The 19792-nt window shown below is 33.8% G+C and overlaps 3 protein-coding genes across 6 annotated transcripts; all 3 read right to left on the minus strand.

Moving 5' to 3' along the window:
- Nucleotides 1–467: 467 nt before the first annotated feature.
- On the minus strand, nucleotides 468–3639 carry LOC125370728 (putative B3 domain-containing protein At5g66980). Of its 3 annotated transcripts, none has more exons than XM_048377375.1 (5): nucleotides 3419–3639; nucleotides 3232–3332; nucleotides 2204–2591; nucleotides 1918–2105; nucleotides 468–1079 (listed from the first exon to the last, which is right to left on the minus strand). In XM_048377375.1, the coding sequence occupies exons 2-5, from the start codon at nucleotides 3310–3312 to the stop codon at nucleotides 792–794; spliced, it is 945 nt and encodes a 314-aa protein (XP_048233332.1). In that variant the 5' UTR covers nucleotides 3313–3332; nucleotides 3419–3639; the 3' UTR covers nucleotides 468–791. The 3 variants fall into 3 exon arrangements, with proteins under 3 accessions (XP_048233332.1, XP_048233333.1, XP_048233331.1); XM_048377376.1 differs by adding an exon at nucleotides 2981–3092 and having other exon boundaries at nucleotides 3232–3639; XM_048377374.1 differs by having other exon boundaries at nucleotides 3232–3638.
- A 1665-nt stretch (nucleotides 3640–5304) lies between these two features.
- On the minus strand, nucleotides 5305–9208 carry LOC8260563 (B3 domain-containing transcription factor VRN1). The gene is made up of 6 exons (XM_015721246.3): nucleotides 8350–9208; nucleotides 7118–7678; nucleotides 6433–6564; nucleotides 6085–6346; nucleotides 5801–5967; nucleotides 5305–5668 (listed from the first exon to the last, which is right to left on the minus strand). The coding sequence occupies exons 1-6, from the start codon at nucleotides 8482–8484 to the stop codon at nucleotides 5444–5446; spliced, it is 1482 nt and encodes a 493-aa protein (XP_015576732.3). The 5' UTR covers nucleotides 8485–9208; the 3' UTR covers nucleotides 5305–5443.
- Nucleotides 9209–15664: 6456 nt separating this feature from the next.
- LOC8260561 (putative B3 domain-containing protein Os03g0621600) lies at nucleotides 15665–19629 on the minus strand. 2 transcript variants are annotated; one of them, XR_003079505.2, is made up of 6 exons: nucleotides 18834–19629; nucleotides 18331–18742; nucleotides 18097–18227; nucleotides 17651–17988; nucleotides 16242–16353; nucleotides 15665–15946 (listed from the first exon to the last, which is right to left on the minus strand). XR_003079505.2 is itself a non-coding variant. In XM_002522319.4 (4 exons), the coding sequence occupies exons 1-4, from the start codon at nucleotides 18918–18920 to the stop codon at nucleotides 17698–17700; spliced, it is 921 nt and encodes a 306-aa protein (XP_002522365.1). In that variant the 5' UTR covers nucleotides 18921–19629; the 3' UTR covers nucleotides 17508–17697. The 2 variants fall into 2 exon arrangements, 1 of the variants encoding a protein (XP_002522365.1); XM_002522319.4 differs by lacking the exons at nucleotides 15665–15946; nucleotides 16242–16353 and having other exon boundaries at nucleotides 17508–17988.
- Nucleotides 19630–19792: the final 163 nt, after the last annotated feature.

The following is a 19792-nucleotide window of genomic DNA, read 5'->3' on the forward strand; positions in this document are numbered from 1 at the left end:
CAATTGTACCACAGATACGGACAAAAATACAATATCTTTTTTTACCAGAAGACAAAAGGATATGGACAAAAAATTCGGTGGTACTTGATATTTGCAACTGAGTTCTCTTCTTCCAGACCATTGAAAAATATTTGTCTTTGACCCTCAGTTAAGATTTGGAGTCTTCTTTATTTGAGAGACGGGTTTGAAATGTTAATGCGTTATCATTAGTAAGCAAGCCTACATTAGAATCAAATCAGAATATTCATTAACACCACAAGGTTACAAGCTTCCCCAAATGAGCTCACGGAACCTTTTTGTTCGTCTACTGTGTCGGCTGCTTGGACTTTTGACAATTTATTTGCTCAAATTTAACCCAATTAACTATAAGCTATCAGCAATTCAGAAATTTGAATGAATCAGGCCAGAGGAATGCATGGATAATTACATTGTTTTAATGGCTTATAGCTGATATTAATCTGCATAGTAAATACAAACTTTATCTTTAAGCATTAGTTCACCAGAGAAGCTGCTCTGCTAAATCTAGCAAAGCCCTGTTGGCAGACATATAATTCACATTCGATTATGGGGAACCTACAAAGATACAGTTTCAAACTTCAAGAAGAACCAAAAGTGCCTTCATGACAAAGTATGCTCAATGCTTGAACAAAACAAATTGATGTCCAAGAGTGAACTTCCCTTACTAATATCTACAAAAGCAAAAAGATCACTTGGTACAAAAACGTGTTTGTACTTTCCAGGAAAGGAGTACTAATTTCTTGGCATACATCCCTGATGGCGATCAAAGTTGGTCAAGCTCTCAAGGCTTCTTTTTTCGTGTGATTGACAGGTTTTCGAAGAATTTGCACCTGTATTTCTTTGACCATGTTATTTTCTGCGGGAATAAACTCAAAGACACACGTGTCCCCGATTGCAACTTTGTGCTTCCTGTGAAAAGCAGCCCATCCATTATTAATGATGATACGACCATCAGTCCTGAAACAGACTTTCACAGGCCAAAACTTCCCACTCTCACCGCGAAGTTTCATATTTTCTTGCAACTTAAGGTTGTGTGTTTTCACCACCAATCTATGAACATACTGCAAACAGCAACAGGTCTGTAAGACTTCTTACGTAGAAGTAACAAAATCATTCAATATAAACACTTTCCGAACACCATGGAAGTTCTTAAAGAAACTGACTGCCATAAAACAGTAAAAAACAAGGCACGCTTCTTCTAATACAGAAAGACATGCATTTACTCAAAAACAGACAATACAGCAACTGAACATTGAGCCAGAGAAGTTCTTGTATACAAGAATGGAATCTATCAACATCTGTGATGCTTAAATTGTGTGCACATCATGCGTTGGAAGTTAATTAAATTTTAGGCCATAAGAAACAGAACACACGAGGATAAAATTTTCTGCTGATAAAAGAAGATTACTTGAAAGCTTCTTCTTCCCTTAATTTTCTTCTGCTCCCGGAACAAAACAGCTTATGTTTCATCAAACATTCTGCTTTTGAACTCTTTTTCTTCTTATTCACCTAATAAGTATAAGCATAACTAGCTACACTTACTAACAGTCCTAGCAGGCGTTGTCTTATCTAAATTTCTTCACCCTGCCTCTGCTTTCAAACTAACAGACCACTCAAGAAATTGGAAAATATTATAGAAGAACCATATATGCAAGAGCTATGCATGCCAAGAAATTTAGCTTCCCCACCCTCCAAAGTGGAATTCCTAGTTTAAGGTGTTCTAACTCTACAGGAAAATAACAACAATTGTAAAACCTGCCAATCCTAAATCCAAGTATATGAATCAACAATAATTTCAAGTTGTACATACTCTTTTCTTTATTCTCTCCCTCAATATAGCCCATCGAAAACATTAAGATTATCTAATTGGCGGCATAGAAGATGAAGAAAAAAAATTACCACAGTATATCGTGTTGATCGAGTCATAATCATCTCAAAAGATGGTTTTTGGGGCTTAATATAGGATGATGCTTTAATATTTTTGGATATTCCACTGTTTGTGGCTCTGATCTGTCTTAGTGAGGATGTTCTTTCTCCAGATGAACCTTTAGTCCGTCCCAATTTGGAGTTAGTTCCTTTAGATCTACCTGTAAGCATAGATATAGAGGGAAACCGTAGAAAAGTCAAGAGAAAAAGGAAGCACCATTGTAATATGTTGACATTATAACTGCTAACAACAGCTAACCAGCTGATCTTTGAGTTTGTTTAGATTCCATTTCTGAATACTTTCGCTTGCAACCACCAGTAGACTTGTTCCTGGCATTTTCTACTTCGGACTCAGTATCTGCTTCCTCCTTCACAGAATCTTTTATAGACAGAACGTTTCTCTTTTCCAATCCATTTCTACTATATATTTTGACAAAAAATTGGGAATTCATATCAAATTTGAAAACAAGGAAGTCTCCATCAACTAAAAAGTGATGACTTGCAAACGCTTTCCAGCCTTCTTCAATTATCAACTTTCTTTCAGTCTTTACTAATTGGACATCCCAAATCCTTCCATTATGATCTTTGAGGGTGGCATTTTCTGGTGCAGTTCCATTTAATTGCATAACCAAAGCTGGTGGGAAGCTCTGAAGCATGAAGATATCTTAATTAACTCTCATCACATGGCTAACCAAAAAAAATAATCTCTAACATATAAATTCAGCAGAATATAACTCAATAAAAATACAGCACCATCACAAGCAAAACTAGAAACCAATTTGGGATCTTGATTCATGAATTCCTTAAATTACCTAGTGAGCTTTATGGCTACAAGGTCATGGAATTGAAATTCAATTGAGTTGAATGATAAAAAAATCCAACTAAATCACCCGTCTCATAAAACTACATCAAATTCCTCAATGATGTATTATATATGTTCACCAATTAAAGAAAAATTGCACTAAACAGCAAAGAGTAACACTCATAAGTATAGTGGATGCTATTCTATATATTAATATTGTATAGTCTCTACTACCTTAACCACATTACGTCACTAAGCCTTTGAATGTAAGAGATCGAAAAAATAGGAGAATCTTGGGTTGCGGGGGGAGAAAGAGCGGACGTGGGGACTCGGGTCGGGGCACAGCCTAACAAATTTGAAAGTGCAATATGAAGTTGATTCACATCCAAGAAAGAAAATAAATAAATGAAAAAACATGTTTACGTATATATATATATATATATATACTCATAACTCACAAGGAGAGGTAGAGATAGTGACAGTACCAGTTGACGGGAGCTGACACTGGAGAGGAAAACTTTAAAGAACTCAATGGAGGAAGAGTGGTTTTCGCTAGGTTTTGCCATCCTTTTTCTCTTTCAAAACCCTAAAATGGGTACCAATGCAATGATATTAAAACTTCGGTCTGTATACTGGAAAGTGGAAAGTAGCAGTAGATTTTGATTTAATTACTTGGAAAAGAGAGGAAACAAAAGAAGATACAGAAAGTGATTCTCGTTGAAGGTTAATGGATAGGAAGGTTGAGGGTGGAGGTCAGTCTATCGCGAAGCCATCTGCTTTACGCCCATGCTATGCTATGTTACGTTAAATCACCAACTCCTTCATAAACTTCCAACAGAATTTCTTTTAAGTTTCACGAAACCAAGATTCACAATTAAATCCTAATTTATTTGAGATTGTTGTTGTTGTTGCCTATTTTTAAAATGCAAAATTCGTTAATAAGGTTTTTGAACTTTTAGCCAACAGCCAATTGAATTTTTACATTTAAAGTACTTCAAATATATTTTTAAAGTTTGAAAACTAGAATAAAAAAAATCACATCTTTAGAATTAATTATGCTTATTTCACTCTTAATATTAAAAGCTTGAGACCCATTAATTTTAAACACAAAAATTATCATTTTAATTATTTTTACTCACTCTTTTATATATAGAAATTCTTTTTAGGACCTTTTATATAAAATTTTTAAAACAATTATTTCTCTTTAACTTTATTAAAAGAACTAACACGGTTATCTTTATTATTTAAAAAAAAACTTTAATTAAATAATTATTTTAAAATTTAAAAATGTAATTGAATTATTTTAAATTGAAAAAATTAATTAATAGTCTACTCATATATTGTAGCACCAATATTATCATATAATTATAAGATTAGGTCTATAATATAATTTTTAGTTTTTAATATTTATTCATCATATTTTAAAGTAACAATAAATTAGATATTTTTAAATTTTTCTTAATTTTCTTTTAATATTTTAAAAATTTATAAGTTATACTAATACAAAAATTTATTAATTTATTCTAATATTATATAAATTGATACTATTAATATAATAGATATTATTATTTTTTAAATTTAAAGATTATTATATAATTAAAAAAATAATTTATTAGTAAATATAATATTTTTAATATTATTTTTTAATTAAAAATATTATTTAATTAAAATTAATTTATTAATTGATATAATATCAAAATATAATTAATATATTATTTCTTAGAATAATCATTATTTATTTAGAAAATCAACCATTATTAAGTAATTAATTTATTATTAATATATTACTTCTCTTAAGATTAAAATCAGTATTTAATTATAATTGTAACTTATTAATTAATAAATTAATTATAAAATTATACATAAATTTAAATTTTAAATATCAAAAATAAATATTCATATTAAAATAAAAATTTACATAAAAGAAAATTTAATTTTTCATTTTATTTTATGTTGAATATAACATTATGATCATATTCTCATTGATTTTCTATTTTTAATAGACAAGTCTAGTATTGCTAACAAAATTGAAATTAGCATAGACTTTAAATTTTATAATTTTAAAACTTAAAATTATATTTTTCTATTAAATCAATCTTTATAAATAATGTTTAACTAATTATAAAATAAAATAAATATAATTAAAATTTTAATAAATAGCATAATTAATAATATCGTCTCAAATATGTTACTTTAAGATTGTTTCTTAATAAATTTTTCAAGAGATTAGTGAGTTCCCGAGGAGACCAAAACGTGTTGCGACAGCAAACCATTTGTCGCAGATAGTAGAACGTGAGCAGTCAGCTGTTGAATTAGCGACGCCTTCCTTTAATCGCCCTATTGCAAATTATTAATTAGATTACATCTTTCTAGATAACCAAACATGAAAAATCTTAAACGTTAACTGGATTGACTAAAAAAGCAAGCAAAATCTTATCACTGTGTCTGTGTACTCTTTCTTGCTACGACATTCAGACAGAGAAAAGTACGATCAAAAGGTTTAAATTAACATAACATCAGTTTTATCTCATTACCCACTAAAAAATACCATGTCACGCACCATTCAATTTTCACTTCTGAAAATGGAAACCTTTACCAGAGCTTTGCGGCTGTCGATTAACTCAAATACGCAAACATCTCCCTCTCTCAAAGAATTGTTCCGGACGAATGATTTCCAGCCCCCGCGAATCCTATTAGTCAAGCTGCAAAATGTAGCAGACCATGTTCTGCCTTCAAACTGAAGAGTAATATTCTTGTTCTGGTGCTGCATGTGCTTCTTACAAAGCTTATTGGTAGATGCTGCATAAGGAGAGACTTAAACACCATAATGAGACCATAATGATGACCACTGTTGCAATAAGCATAAGAAGTAGAACCCATCATTGAGGACTGCAGATGAGCAGTTCCGGAACTGCCCTGTTTCTGTTCAAGCTTTGCTTTTGAAGAATCAATATAACGAAAGACAATCTATGGCTTAACCAACAATGGCAATTGAAAGGGCAATCAGACGCTTAAAATGAGACAAAAATTTAATTAGTCTTCTACTGATCTTACCACATAGTCATTCAGATAAGTTGACCTCATAACAACTCGGAAGAATGGATGCTTTGAGACAAAATTGTTGGCAGATTCAGCAGCAGAAACAATCCTTAAACATGGAGGACCTTCACTGGGTTGGCCGCCAGCAGCCTTCCTCTCATGGCTCAATTGCTTATCTTTACCTGTATGATAATTACCATGGACAAAACAAACCAATCCATTTTATCCTTGTAAGAAAATCAGAGTGAATATTTTTGCAACAAAAAAAGGAAATTAGAAAAACTGATGCACAAACTCACCACCTGAACAGCATCCATCTTCGGCGACTCTGAAAATAGAAGTTCTGAATGTAGGCTCATCGACCAATTCAAAGACACATACATCGCCACTTACCAAACAGTTGTCTCGTGCAAAAGCTGCCCAGCCCTTTCCCAAGCGTATTTTACTTGCTTTTTTCACCTGATTGTAATTGACACACCAACTTTTCATAGACGAATCACAGAGGATAAGGCGACTTTCACTCGTATTCATATATTTCTTGGAAAAGCTTGCTGGTAAACTCTGCACATAATAAACTAACACCCACTAGTCAAATAAAGATTTTATTTTTTCTCGTTTTCTTGTTTGAAGGTTTCAATTGAGATTACCAATCCATCACCAGAGAAGAGATGTGATGGTTTCACGGGGAACACAAAAAATGGATTCTTGGATTTGAAAGTTCGGGCTCTCTTAAGTACATTTGCTGAGGTTGCTTCTCGGCATTGCGACATTGATTCTTCCTATCACCTGCAAAGCTGATATTTAATTAAGAAAGGAAAAAGATAGCCAGAAAAGACATTAAAAAAGAGTTAATTACAAAACATTCATAAACTTTGCCTCTTCCCTTAGTTTCATCACAAACTCTCAGTTTTTTAACAAATTCATATCTACCAACTTTGACATTGGTAACAACGTTATCGTATGACCTGGTTGAGGTTGAGGTAACCATTGGCCAGATAAATAGGATTTATCAACGGAAGACTTCTATCGCTAAAGCTTGAATTTGCAGATGGAGCTGCTACCCTTCTAACTAGTCAGAGAGGAAATAAGGAACTTCTAACCATCTTTTATTTTAGAGAAGAGAGCGGCAAAAGGGAAGCAAAATCAATGAAGATTATAATCAAATATGAAATGAAATTGTTCAATAATTAATATTGGACATTCTTGACACATCTAGAGCATGTAACGGGCATATTTAGAAGAAATAGATGAAACAAAGAGTAGAAATCGAAAATACTAAAACAGAGAAGAGAGAAGAGAGAAGAGTATTCTTTTCTTTTTTTTTGTAATTTAAGATACTCGGTGTATAAATGAGACAAGCTTCTTGCTATAGTACAAAAAACACAGGTAGACAGAATATGATGGAAGTTTCATACCTTTGAACTCTGGACTATAAGAATTTAGATTCACCTTTCTTTTGGAACTCAAAGTTTCTGAATTTGATGTCGCAACAGTATTTCCAGTTTCATCACTTCTCATCTTCTTTCGAGGTTGAGAACAAGGAAGTGGTGATTTTCCTCTTTGAGTTGAGTAAGCAGAATTGGCATCCGAGGTTTCAATCATGGTCTCTTGAAAGCTGAAATCTTGATTATCAGGCCTGACTGGATAATCAATCTCTGTAGCACTTTGATCATATATGAACACTGTAAACTTGGAATTCCCCTCATATCCAAAAAGCACCATGTGTTTATGTTTAATAGAGTAGCAATCTGCAAATTCTTGCCACCCACAATGCAACCAAACATCACCACCACACTTGTCTAACTCTACTTTCCATATTGCACCATGTACCCTAAGGATTACTGGGCTTGAGAGTCCATTCCCATGGTTTCTCACAAAACTTCTTGGGATCAGCTGTAAGTAAAAGAAAAGAAGAGGCATAAATATCTTAAGAAAAACAGCAAGAACTCCCATAACTAGAAAAAGATAAAACTACAACTTAATAGCCATATAATAAGGACAGATAGCAAAACCCAGAATCAGCTTCTCCTAACACTAATTTCAAAGCATAAACTCGGATTTGAGAAGAAGAAAGAAAGTGCCACAAGATTAACATCAAAACAAACCCAATTCAAGCAAAAGTGACACATTCTGAAGTAACTAAATAAATGGAAGGAAAAGGGGGACCAGCTAAATAAGACCAAATACATTACAATCTCACCTGACAAAAAAATTAAAAAATTAAAAAATTAAAAAAAAAAAGAAGCTAAGCGTCTAGAAGAATTTATAAGTGCATGAAAGACAGGTACTTTGTTTACTATTCAGCAATTAGTCAAATACTTAAAATTCAGGGTTTTTACAAATTCAAAAGAAAGGAAACAGAAAAATGGAAAATGACCAAAAACCAAACAAGAACACATGGAAGTTGGAGTGAATCAGACACAAAAGGAAATGAGGTCACTTGCATGAAAGACGTGAATTTTGTTTCTATTGGAAATTATAGAGAGATATAATAGTTAATGCTATACATAATGTACCGACTAGGAAAGGAAGAATTTACAGAAGAGAAAGTGAAGAATGCTTACAAGTTTCTTCTCTCTGATAGAATATTCACTAATTATCTTGAAGAAATGGGTTTCCTTTGGTGAAAAGAATGAACCTTTATCTCTGTTGCTACAAGGACCCATCTTCTTGTCCAGAGTACGAGCGAGTAATTTCATCGATCTTTGTTCAATCTTGATGTCTCTAGAGACAAGAAGCCCTCAGGACCTTGTAATGCAATTTGCAGGTTTTTTTTTTTTTTTGAAAAGAGATGGTCAATATTGTATTGATTCTTTTTCAAAGATGATACAAGCTCTTTGAATACCAAGTGGCTCTAGTTATCACCCAGTTTGTGCACTGTTAAAGATATCAGGAATCCGTTCTCTGACACTTACCTTATGTGGAAAAGAAACCAAACAAGGTAGAGGAAAGTAAATGCCAGCTCTGGTTTCTCCTTTAAAGTTAAAAACCAGTAAAACAAAGTGGACAAAGTACTTAAAAAGTCGCTGTCAGAAGAAGAAATAAAAGCAAAAATAAAAAATAAAAAAGTTAACAAGTAGTAGGTACAAGTTCTGTTATCTCGTACAAAACCTGTTCTGCCAAAGAAGAAGTGCTTGTGATTTAAAAGGAAACCATGAAATGCCAATTGAAACTGAAATAATGAGATTGCCAGACTTTTTTAAATGCTTAATTCTCCTTGTTCTTTTCTTTCAGATGATGTGAACTTAAAGAGTTCATATTAACTTCAGAGCAAAATTATAAAACTAACAAACTCAAGGTTCAAAAAAAATGAAATGCCCTGACAACTAATACAAAGAAAAACAGAGAAATAACTAAGATCAACCACAACAACCATTTTTACGACCATATTTGAAAATGAATACATTCATAATTTGCCCTTGTAATTGCAGCCCAACCAGCAGATTGCGTGACTTATTTCTGATATTGGTATCTTATCAATTTCACAGACCACATTCCATCAACAGAGCAAAAGAGTGAAAATCCTAGATCTAGAGGTACATAATAAAACTTTTGGATTAAGAAAATATGATTGGTCATGGTGGTCGGTGCCGATCAAAATGTTCAACAATTTATACTCTTTAGGGTGCTGCTAAAACATTCAGCAAAGAGAAAAGTAAGATAAGAAGGATCAGTAAGACTCCCCACTACAAACTGCCTGCAGGGAAGAAAAGTAGCAAAGTTAACAACCTTTTAACATTCACTTCCCAAAAATGGAGACTTTCATCAGGGATTTGCTCCTATCAATGAACTCAAAGATGTAAATATCTCCTCCTTGCAGACAATTTCTCTTTGCAAATGAAACCCAACCACTGCAAAATCTGCTGCTCAAGTTGCAAAACTTAACAGAACATGTTCTATCTTCAACCTGTAGAGTGATATTTTGCTTTAAGTGCTGCATATGCATTCATGACATTTTGGCAATCAGAAGTAGAACACGCATGGAAATTTTTATATATAGATACTATTGATCTTACCATATAGAGCATTGGCAGAGTTACATATTTGGTAACGCGGGGTTGGGTCTGTCCAGGTCGCCTAAAAGTCAACTCCTTTAGTCTCTTATAAGCACATTATAATCACTTCAATATGTGAGTGTTATTTTGTATCTCCTTTAAATATTTCCTGGAAATCCTTGCTGGTAGAGTCTGCAAGTAGGAGTTCTTAACACCCAGCAACCACAGCAAGATACAGATTTCCAAGTAAGAATTTCGTTTTCCCGTTCCAAAAAAGTTCTAACTTTTCAGTTGAGATTATCAATCTACTACCGCACACAAGGGACAATGATGGTCGCACAGTGAGCGTGAAATTGGATTCTTGGATTTGAAAGCTTCAACTTTCTTAAGAGCATTAGAATTGTCCTGTTGCTGGTATTGGTTGTTTACATTTTTTACCAGCAGAAGTGACCCCATCACCTGAGAACTTGGCCAAGTCAAGTTCACCAGTTACAAAAAAAAAAAAAAGGAAGCAGAAAAAAGATTGCATCTACTTCTAATCTTAATTTGAGGTTTGAGCACAAAATAATGATGGTTTTTTTTTTCTTTTAGTTGGGTAAGGAGAATTGACATCCAAGTTTTACACTGCCAAAAGATTCTTCTGCACGTAACTTTTTTTTTCCTTTTATTTTACTCCCCACCCCCGTTAATTTAGCTCAAGTGATATGAAAGTAAACTCTATGATTAACCTCAGATACAAGAATATGACATTAACAATCTCAAGATCAAGAAAACCATCATAGCAACCTCAACTCAACCTATCTCATGTGTCCCAAATACTACTACGAAATGGAAACAGGGAAGTAAGACCCTAATAATGTTTAGGTTAATGAACACATTCGAAAGTAAATACATTCAGTACATGATTCTCAATCAGCTCAAAGATGCAAACATCTCCTTCCTTGAGATAATTTGCCTTTGTAAATGCAGCCCAACCTGCACAAATCTTGGTTAATTTCCGATAATTTATCACCTTCACATGCCAAGATCTCTCAGCAAACCGAAGAGTGAAAATGCTTGATTCGAACTGAAAATGCTCCTTGCTGATTCTAACCGGTATAGTCTGCACTCATGAAAACAACTTCCCTGGTGTATAGGTGGTAGCTTGATGCATTTGTAACTGAATCTCTTAAATGATTGACTGATAGGCATCTAAATGATGATTCTTATCTCAACTTATGTCTATTTTTGAGAGAAGAAAGCTTAGCAATGTTAACATAATATCCATTATTCATTGCCATTATTATGAATAATGTTCACCTTACCACAAAAGAGCGCCTCTCGCAATCTACATGCACAACAGACTTGTAGAATGGATAACTTGAGATGAAGTTATTTGCAGCTTCAAGAGCTTGATAAGCACCAGCATTGTCTTCCCATGTTAATTGCTTGAAGTTCCTATGCCAAGTCAATTTACAAGGAATTTACATTATTTCCTGTCGTACAGGGAACTTAATTTAGTTTTGAGATGAACTTCTTTTGGTCACAAAAGTAGATGAAATAAGTAAAAACCGTACCTCCAAATTCTCCGTCAGACCAATGCGAACTCCTAACCATTGTACAACTAGATGGAGTACCATGATTGCTAACTCGTGCTGGCAAAGTTTGAAGTGCTAAAATGTTAATTGCTTCATTCGTTGAAGAAGTTTTCATTTTCTGATGTGGTGACAGATCATCCAAGATCTCAACAGAACTGTTATCTTAATTTCTTCCAAATGATCAGGTTCTTGGTGTTTTCTTTCATGATTTTGGTCCACGATACAGATTTTCTTGCACGGATACTCAATCTCCGAAGCACTTTTATTAAATACGACCACATGGAAATGGCAATGTTCCTCTTATGTAAACACTAGAAAGTACCCATGGTCGAGAGAGTGATAGAAAAATGGTCGAAATATTTTGCTGTTACAAAAACAAGATATCTATTTAATTATAACAGCTCAAAATAGAATTTGAATAGATGTCTAAAAGTACTTTCAGTAATAATTCATAGAATTCGAAAAGATGTCTAAAAGTATTTTCAGTAATAATTCATCAGGTATATTTCCATTTCAAGTATTAGTCCAACTATCCAAGCAAACTCACTAAGAATGTTGAAAATGCCACAAGAGGACACAAAAGTAGCAAATTATTTATTTAACCCTCAGTATTAACAAGAAACAAATAAAAAAAAGCATCGAGAAACTAGTGAAATTGAGACGAAGAACCATCCCGTGGATCCGTGACCGGCACTAGGAAATGGGTAGGCGTAAGGCCACCGAATCCTGTAGTAAGCCTGACACTCACTGACTTAAACAAATCTCATCTCAATTAATACTATTGATTCCACAATTTCGTAACCATTAAATTTACAATTAATTCGGTCTGCCAGAAAAAAAATTAGACGAGACTCGAAACTCATAAAATTTACAACTGATACCTCTACTATTACAACTACGGAGAATCTAAGATTTTTACAATTTGACATACCAAATCAAACACCACCCGATGATGAAGAAGTCGGGTTACTGAGTAAGAGTCGCGGGAAGACTAACAGTCACGAATCTGAAAAACAGTAAATGGAGACTGTCAGTTTCGAGAGTGAGTTAAAATCAAATAATCTAGAGACTATTGCTTTTTTCACAGAAAATATTAATCATTCGAATCAATATATCAACCATGCACGTAAATACAACCCATATTATAATCAATACCCTATTGCTTTCTTCACAGAAAATATTAATCATTTGAATCAATATATCAACTATGCACGTAAATACAACCCATATTATAATCATACCATATTGCTTTCTTCACATAAAATATTAATCATTCGAATCAATATATCAACCATGCACGTAAATACAACCCATATTATAATCATACTATAATAATTAAATAAATGAATAAATAAAAATATAATTTTACTTTTACGGGGCGAGTGGCTCAGTAGAGCCCTAACTCCAAATTCTAGTAGCCATTTTGGCTCTCTTAATCCAATAAGACTGGCGCCCCAGAGAGCATAGCTCGACCAGGGACCTTACCTCAAGTCTGGTCACTTAAATTTCCAAATAAACCGGCGCCCAGAGAGCAATGCTCGACCAGGGACCTTTACTCCGGCAACCACACTCTACTAAGCCCAGAGAGCGATGCTCGACTAGGGCAGATTCTAATCTTTCTTTCTTAAAACTTTACCTATTTATCCTTTCTCTATCTCATCTCTCTCAGATTTATACTGGAACACTCATCCAACTCCTATGTTATTCTGTCGTTCCATCCCGAGTCATCATGCAACATTAAAATTTGTGATAAAGGAAAAATATATTTAAATGGTAATTAAAAATATCATGCAAATAATAATAATAATTAAATGAAAACTGAAATTTGCAAATGAATAATCACAATAGCAAATCAAATTTTATGCATGACACGTGCATAAACGATATATGACTTTAACTCACAGATTTGGCGACCTCCTAACTCTGCTCCGGTGCCTCGATTGGAGCGAGCCAAACAAACGGACAATCTAGTCACGGAAAACAATTTATCAAAACGCTGAAACAATCAATCATTAATCTTAGGTCTAGACTCCTAGGACTGACTGTCTAAGAATCTCTACTCAGGAGAATTCTACCGAAAATCTGGCAGAACCTCCCCTACAACACGAACATTACCCTCTATAAAAACGGATCCAGGACCTGCCAGAAAAACACTTCAAATATCCAACAATTCAAACAACGGGAGTCGGGTCCCCAAACTTCACTATTTTTCCGACTCCGCCACACAATACAAAAACACGACTATGGCAGACAGTCCGACAAACAATTATTTTTTACTCACAAACATCATCAAATACTCAACACAATCAATAGACACAAATTAAATCAAAGAATTCCAAAATTAACGGGCCATAGAAAATTACCGAGACGCTCGGTCGACTCACCTCCAGCTGTCGGAGTCCGATCGACGATCCAAACTCACCATCGGACTCGAAACGACGCACTGATGACGATCCCCACTTCTGATTTTCCGATCTGATTCCCGATCATCCGGAGAGAATTTTCGGACGATCTCGGCCGTCGATTTACAAACGAAGTCCGATCGCCACGAAACCGGTGCCATTGCGAAGCTTGAGCTGAGGAGAGTCGGGGTATGTCCTCCGATCATCCATAGCTCGCCGGGTCTCGCCAGAAAAATCCAAAAACGCCGGCTGCCCCCCCAAACTTCACTTTGCCGGATCTTGCAATTCCGGCCATTACAGCGCTGCTTGAAAGAGAGCCCTCGCCGAGAGGAGCTGATTACACCCGACTACCGCCAACGCCAGGAAATGGAAACAAGCCTCGAAGCCTCTTTCGGGCTGGGCCGCCACCGACTGCGCCCTTTCTCTCTCTTCCGACGCTTCACTCTCTCCCCGACAATTCTCTCCTCTTCCTTTCTTCCCCAGATCGACATTTGACTCCTGAACTTTTTCTTATTACAATTTGGTCCCTGAACTTTCTTAATTACTTACAATTTCATCCTGCAGAATTCTAATTTAACCCCTAAACTTTCCTTTATCCTTTCAATTAAGCCCTTAACTAATTAATTTGGACCAAATCAGAATTATTGAAAATACACAATTACATAAATACCTCCGACCGGCATATTTATTTACAAAATTACCAAACTCACAAATTTTCATTAAAATCCCATAAAAATAAAATTATACTTTTAATCCTTATTTCAAAATAAATTTCCAATTTAGTCTAACACACAATTAAATTAAATAACCAATTTACTAATTATTTTCCAACTTAAATTTTAATACCACTAGTTAATTAAAATACCAATTTCTCCAAAATTCTTTTATAAAAACATCCTTTACAATTTCTTCCAAAATTTTCCAATATATAAAATTTTATTTATACATATACATATACATTGGGAAAAAATTAGAATAATCAAAAATATATTCTACCCTTCAAATAATTTACTTAATTAATTCTTAAAATTTCAACTAATTGGGTATAGAAAAATAATCCATTTAATTGACTAATATTAAAATTTTTATTAAATCATTTCAAATTAAACTAAATAAAAATAAAACTAAAATTAATTTAAATAAAAATTTATTATTAAATATATAAAAATTTCGGATATTACATTAAGTCTTCCTTTGCGTATTGGATCCCTAAGAATAATCTTGAAGATATGCGGTGAATTTTCCATAGTAGCTTTCTTCAAGATTTTCTGGGTTCATGCAAAGTTTGCTACTTTTAAAAGCTTTATAGCTCGTATACTTGAAAGGCTGAAACTTCATTCATTGGTAGTTTGCCCATAACAGACAAAAACGAAAAACTGCAACAAAGCCAATGCTGCCACCACAGGTGCCAGAGTGATTGACCTCGTTGCTCGAGGCAAGACCATGATCATGGGTCATTATGCATCATGGGCCTTGCATAGTTGCATGTTTAAGGATGGATTAGACTTGTTGGTTATTGGTTAACCAATCACATTTGTCGTAATCATTAAGATTCTTCATCTTTATTAAGAAATTCTTGTCATATTGACCAAAAAATAGAATAATTTCTTAACTAAGTGAAAAGTTCCTCTAGTTCAAGAAAGGGTATACATGTTTAATATAATGTAGTGCAATTGCATTTCAAGCAATGCTTTCAGTTGTCAAATAGTTGAATATAATGTTAGGTTACATTTGTATTAATTCCTTAATTAATCTAAGTAGTTACTTTTTTTCCTTTATAGTTCTTTTCAATATGCAAACCAAAAGTATATCAAGCATAGACTTTTCTTGCTTGTCCTTTGCAAAATGTAGAGCTTTATGCTAATGAAGTTACAAAGAAAGGTTAACAAAGAAATTAACATACCACTGATCCATTTAAAAGACCACCAAAAACATTGTGTTCGCAAGGTTTGGTTCCCTCTCAAACATTTACTGAAATAATCTGAAAATGGATGCATTCAGCAAAACATTCTTATTTAATGCAAAGATGCAAACATCTCCTGCTTCTAGTGATTTATCCCTTTAAAATGCAAGCCAACCACCAGAAAACTTGGTCATACTTGAATAACTTATCAACTTCACAGGCCACGAGCTATCAGCAACCTGAAGTGTCATCGTCATTGTGGCAGCCTCAAAATACTTTAGGCTCTGCACAAAGTTTTATTTCAACAACATCACCATAAGATGTTATGCAATATGCAGATACAAGTGTGTGCATGTGGCTGCTCTATATGTTTTATAAGAAAGGGAGAGCATACAAGATAGACAAATTCTTTCATTGGAAGCTAAATAAATTCTTCACTGGCAGACTTTGATGCAAATTCTAGAGATTCAACTTAAATTATGATCATTGATATGGTTTAAGTAAACGGTGTATAATTATAAATATGTTAATGAACCTAGCACAGCAATTCCTTTCGTAGTGTTTAACCTCACAACAGACCTGAAGGATGGATACTTTGTAATGAACTTTTTGTAAGAATTAGTCCTCCGTGATGTACTCCTTGTAGCTTTCTAACAAGCATTCTTTTTGCATGTCATTTGCTTGTGCTTTCCTGCATTAAACCAATTAAAGAATGAAGCAATAATGTTTGTACTTAAAAATCAAGATTTTCTTTTTGTAATAAACTGCAACTGCTACAATGCCCTCATCAATGTCGTTGTTGCGTTCTAACTTTAATTTCCAGATACGAAATATTAGAATATCATGAAAACTATGACATAACAGAACATTATCTTCATTTCTTTTGGTACAAAAGCGGTGATGATGTGAGTAAAACATACCTCCAAATTTTTTATTGGAACAATGTGTACTCTCAACCTTTATACCACTAGATGCGTGTGCTGATTGCTACGACTCCTAGGTGAAATTTGAAATGTTGAGTTCAATATATTGTAAGTTGAACCAGTTCCCATAACTTTGCAAGACATATGACAAGGTAAAGGTGAATTCTCTCCTGCATTTCTTTTTTGGTGATAGATCCTCCAGAGTTTCAATAGAGATAGCATCTTCAATTTATCTCTGTATGGGTACTCTATCTCTGAAGTACTTTTATCATTTATCATTACATAGAAATGGCAATGTCCTTCATATTTTAAAACCAAAAAGCTTCCACAGTCAAGAGAGTGATATTCAGTGAATTCTTTCCAGCCCTTTTCTAACCAAACCTCACCATCACACTTTGACAACTCTACCTGCCATGTTGCCACCACTAGTGACCTAACTTTGTATCTCTTGATGTTTTTAGCTTTTTAAGTTATAAAAAATGAACTTTCTCTCTTTATTTTATTTTGGGAAGATCCAAACAAGTCTTTATATAATTGCTTTTTACATAAGAAATTTTAACTTTTTACCTTGGAAATAAAAAAAGTAGAATGACATATGATATATTGGTAAGTGTGAAGAAAAGTAAATGTAACGAATAAGTTACCACATCACAAAATTAATGGCTAAGATTTCTTTAAATAAAATGAATGGCTGAGATTGGATATGTATCACAGTCTGACCCAGTAAAAGGATCACACCAGAACCACCTTGGCGATACCTGCTATTACAAGAAAAATATAATCTTTCCAAGTTTAGCTGCCTGTAAAACCCAGGGCTCTGTGTTAAGCTTTTGCAGTGTCATCGCCCAAAGGTCTATCTCATGCCGCTCAGAACTAAAGCAAAGTTAGGTCTACTCATGAAGTTTGCATCATATGCTACAACTTGAAAGAAAATATCCATTTAATTCAGAACAACATATATAATCTTATAATAGTGCACTGAACATCATCGTTAAATTCACAAGAGCAAAAGTCACTAACAAACAAAATTAAATTACATAATAAGGTAATAAGTTATTTACTTACCCTTCATTTCTTGTACTTAGTAGACCTAAATGTCTATGCATTCAGATTCAACCTGTCTTTGGCAACAAAGCTGGTTCAGCTTTTGCAATTTCACCTCCTCCTTTTTGAATCTCAACATTTATGAGATTACCATGTACTTGCCTGGAGTGCAAGGATAATATATCCCCTGTAACTAGTCTATTAGCTTGATAAAATGCAGACCAACCAGTGCTTAAGTGAACCTGGTTACCACCTACTAAATTTACAAAAACTGGCCACTGCCTTCCTAACGGATCTTCGATCACAGTTTTCCTCTTGTTTTGAAGCCCAATCTTGTCAGCGAACCTTCTGGGTACCACCTATCACACCAACAAATTGAACAATAAGAGAAAAAGCATGAACCTTCTTCCTTAACTAGATTTACTTAAATGAGTAATTCAGAGAGGAAATTGAGATGAAATGTATACCACATTGTACTTTTGATACTCTTTCAAAACAAGTTTAACACAAGGATGCTTTGTTTCTTCTTCAGCTATGCTTTCTTTCTTGTTCACTTCAGTTTTCCCCTTGAAAATCCTTGGTCTCTTGGCCTTTTTACCTTGCATGAACAAAAACCAGGAAAAAAAGAAAAAGAAAAAGGCTCACTTTTCTTAAATCATATATATATTTATACAACCCATGAAATAGAACTACAAATTTACCAGTTTTTTTAGCTGAACCACGAGGTCTCTTGAATTGACTTAATTTAGGACAAGCCCTTTTCTTGAAAGAGATTTGTTTGCTACCTGAAGCAGTAGAAGTGAATTTTGAAGTACTATTCTTATTTTGATCCACATGATCATCGTCATCAGCTAGCTTGATTTTCTTCAAGCAGCAAGTTGGGCCATAAATCAAAACTTCAAAAGTTGTATCATTAACGAGATTAAAAACCAAGAAGTCACCAACTTCCAAGTTATGATCTTTCACAAATTTTTTCCATCCATGCTTAATGAAGAAGCCATCGTCGTTGCTTTTTACTGAGACCATAGAAGATTTACCCACGTTATAAGACTTCAGTTTTATTGTCTCAGGCATTATTTTCTCGTACTTCATTACAAAAGCTGGAGGTATCATCTGCCAGAAAAAGGAAAAAGATAAGTTAAACAGATATACTTCAAGAAACAGAATGTGGTAAGAAAGTGAAAAATAAAGGGAGGAACTTTACAATTTTCTCCATGTAGTCACCCATCAAAACCTTGAAAAATGTAATCTTCCGATCTGGGTTTTGTGTTGGTTTCATAGCCATCTCCATAGTTTTTCTAAGATATTGCCTAAATAAGAATTAGATTGATTAAGGACGCAGAGACTTAATATATATGATGACAAGACAACAGGAACAGGACTGGATAGCTTCTGTTTCTTTCTTAGCCAAGAAAGAAAGATTCTTGCTGCTGTTGCTGTGGATATGATAAAGAAGACATGGTATGTGAAAAGACCAGCTCAAATCTCAAAGCAAACAGAGGAGGAGGCTCGAGTGTAGAACCAGAAGGACATATATGATTTTCTTTGTCGTGCATGCTGCAAGCCAGGGATGTGAAAAAACTGAAAAGGATATAATCATCATTGTAGTCCATCTTGGACTCTTGGTCTTTGGAGACATGAGACATCTCTGTAAATCAATTAGACTTGCTATAAGTAGATACTTCCATTCTTTAGAATTTCTTCCATAGATTAATATACCTAAGCTTTGTGCCATGTAAGTTGCGACAAACTGTTGGACAGGAGACCTACCAATTTGGAATACATTAATATAGTAATTTACCACTACTAAAAGTTTTGTCTAAAAAAACAGTGACACAAGTTTCAACAGTTTTAAATGTTTTCAAGAACAAAAATACTCTACCAGCATAGAATCCAAAGTTGTGGTCAATGCAACAAAAAAAAAAAAAAAAAAAAAGAATCAAAATGGGCTAATGTCTCTCTCATAAATTGAGTTAATATTTGCTTTCTCCATTTTACTAAGTTTCTTTACGCCAAACAATTATCCATTTTATCAAATTTTGAGAGGCTTCTCAATGTGAAAGTAGGATTATTTTTAAATGCATAAATTTTTTATTATATTTTTTAAAATCAATTAATTATTCACATGAATTTATTGGATAGAATAATATTTAATAGATGCGG

The sequence above is a fragment of the Ricinus communis genome, chromosome 7 (genome assembly GCF_019578655.1).
Source record: "Ricinus communis isolate WT05 ecotype wild-type chromosome 7, ASM1957865v1, whole genome shotgun sequence".
NCBI classification, from domain to species: Eukaryota; Viridiplantae; Streptophyta; class Magnoliopsida; order Malpighiales; family Euphorbiaceae; genus Ricinus; species Ricinus communis.

Bases quoted from the DNA above. Each gene is read 5' to 3' on its own strand.
- LOC125370728 (XM_048377375.1), bottom strand. From the start codon at position 3,312: ATGGCAAAACCTAGCGAAAACCACTCTTCCTCCATTGAGTTCTTTAAA. The intron at 2,592-3,231 runs GTACTGTCACTA...TTCATGCTTCAG, and splicing joins GTGTCAGCTCCCGTCAACTG to AGCTTCCCACCAGCTTTGGT. The intron at 2,106-2,203 runs GTTAGCTGTTGT...CTATGCTTACAG, and splicing joins ACAAACTCAAAGATCAGCTG to GTAGATCTAAAGGAACTAAC.
- LOC8260563 (XM_015721246.3), bottom strand. From the start codon at position 8,484: ATGAAATTACTCGCTCGTACTCTGGACAAGAAGATGGGTCCTTGTAGC. The intron at 7,679-8,349 runs GTAAGCATTCTT...TTTTACTTACAG, and splicing joins CTATCAGAGAGAAGAAACTT to CTGATCCCAAGAAGTTTTGT. The intron at 6,565-7,117 runs TAAATTACAAAA...TGCAGGTGATAG, and splicing joins CATTTATACACCGAGTATCT to GAAGAATCAATGTCGCAATG.
- LOC8260561 (XM_002522319.4), bottom strand. From the start codon at position 18,920: ATGGAGATGGCTATGAAACCAACACAAAACCCAGATCGGAAGATTACA. The intron at 18,228-18,330 runs GTAAATTTGTAG...TGTTCATGCAAG, and splicing joins TGGTTCAGCTAAAAAAACTG to GTAAAAAGGCCAAGAGACCA. The intron at 17,989-18,096 runs GTATACATTTCA...TTGGTGTGATAG, and splicing joins AGTATCAAAAGTACAATGTG to GTGGTACCCAGAAGGTTCGC.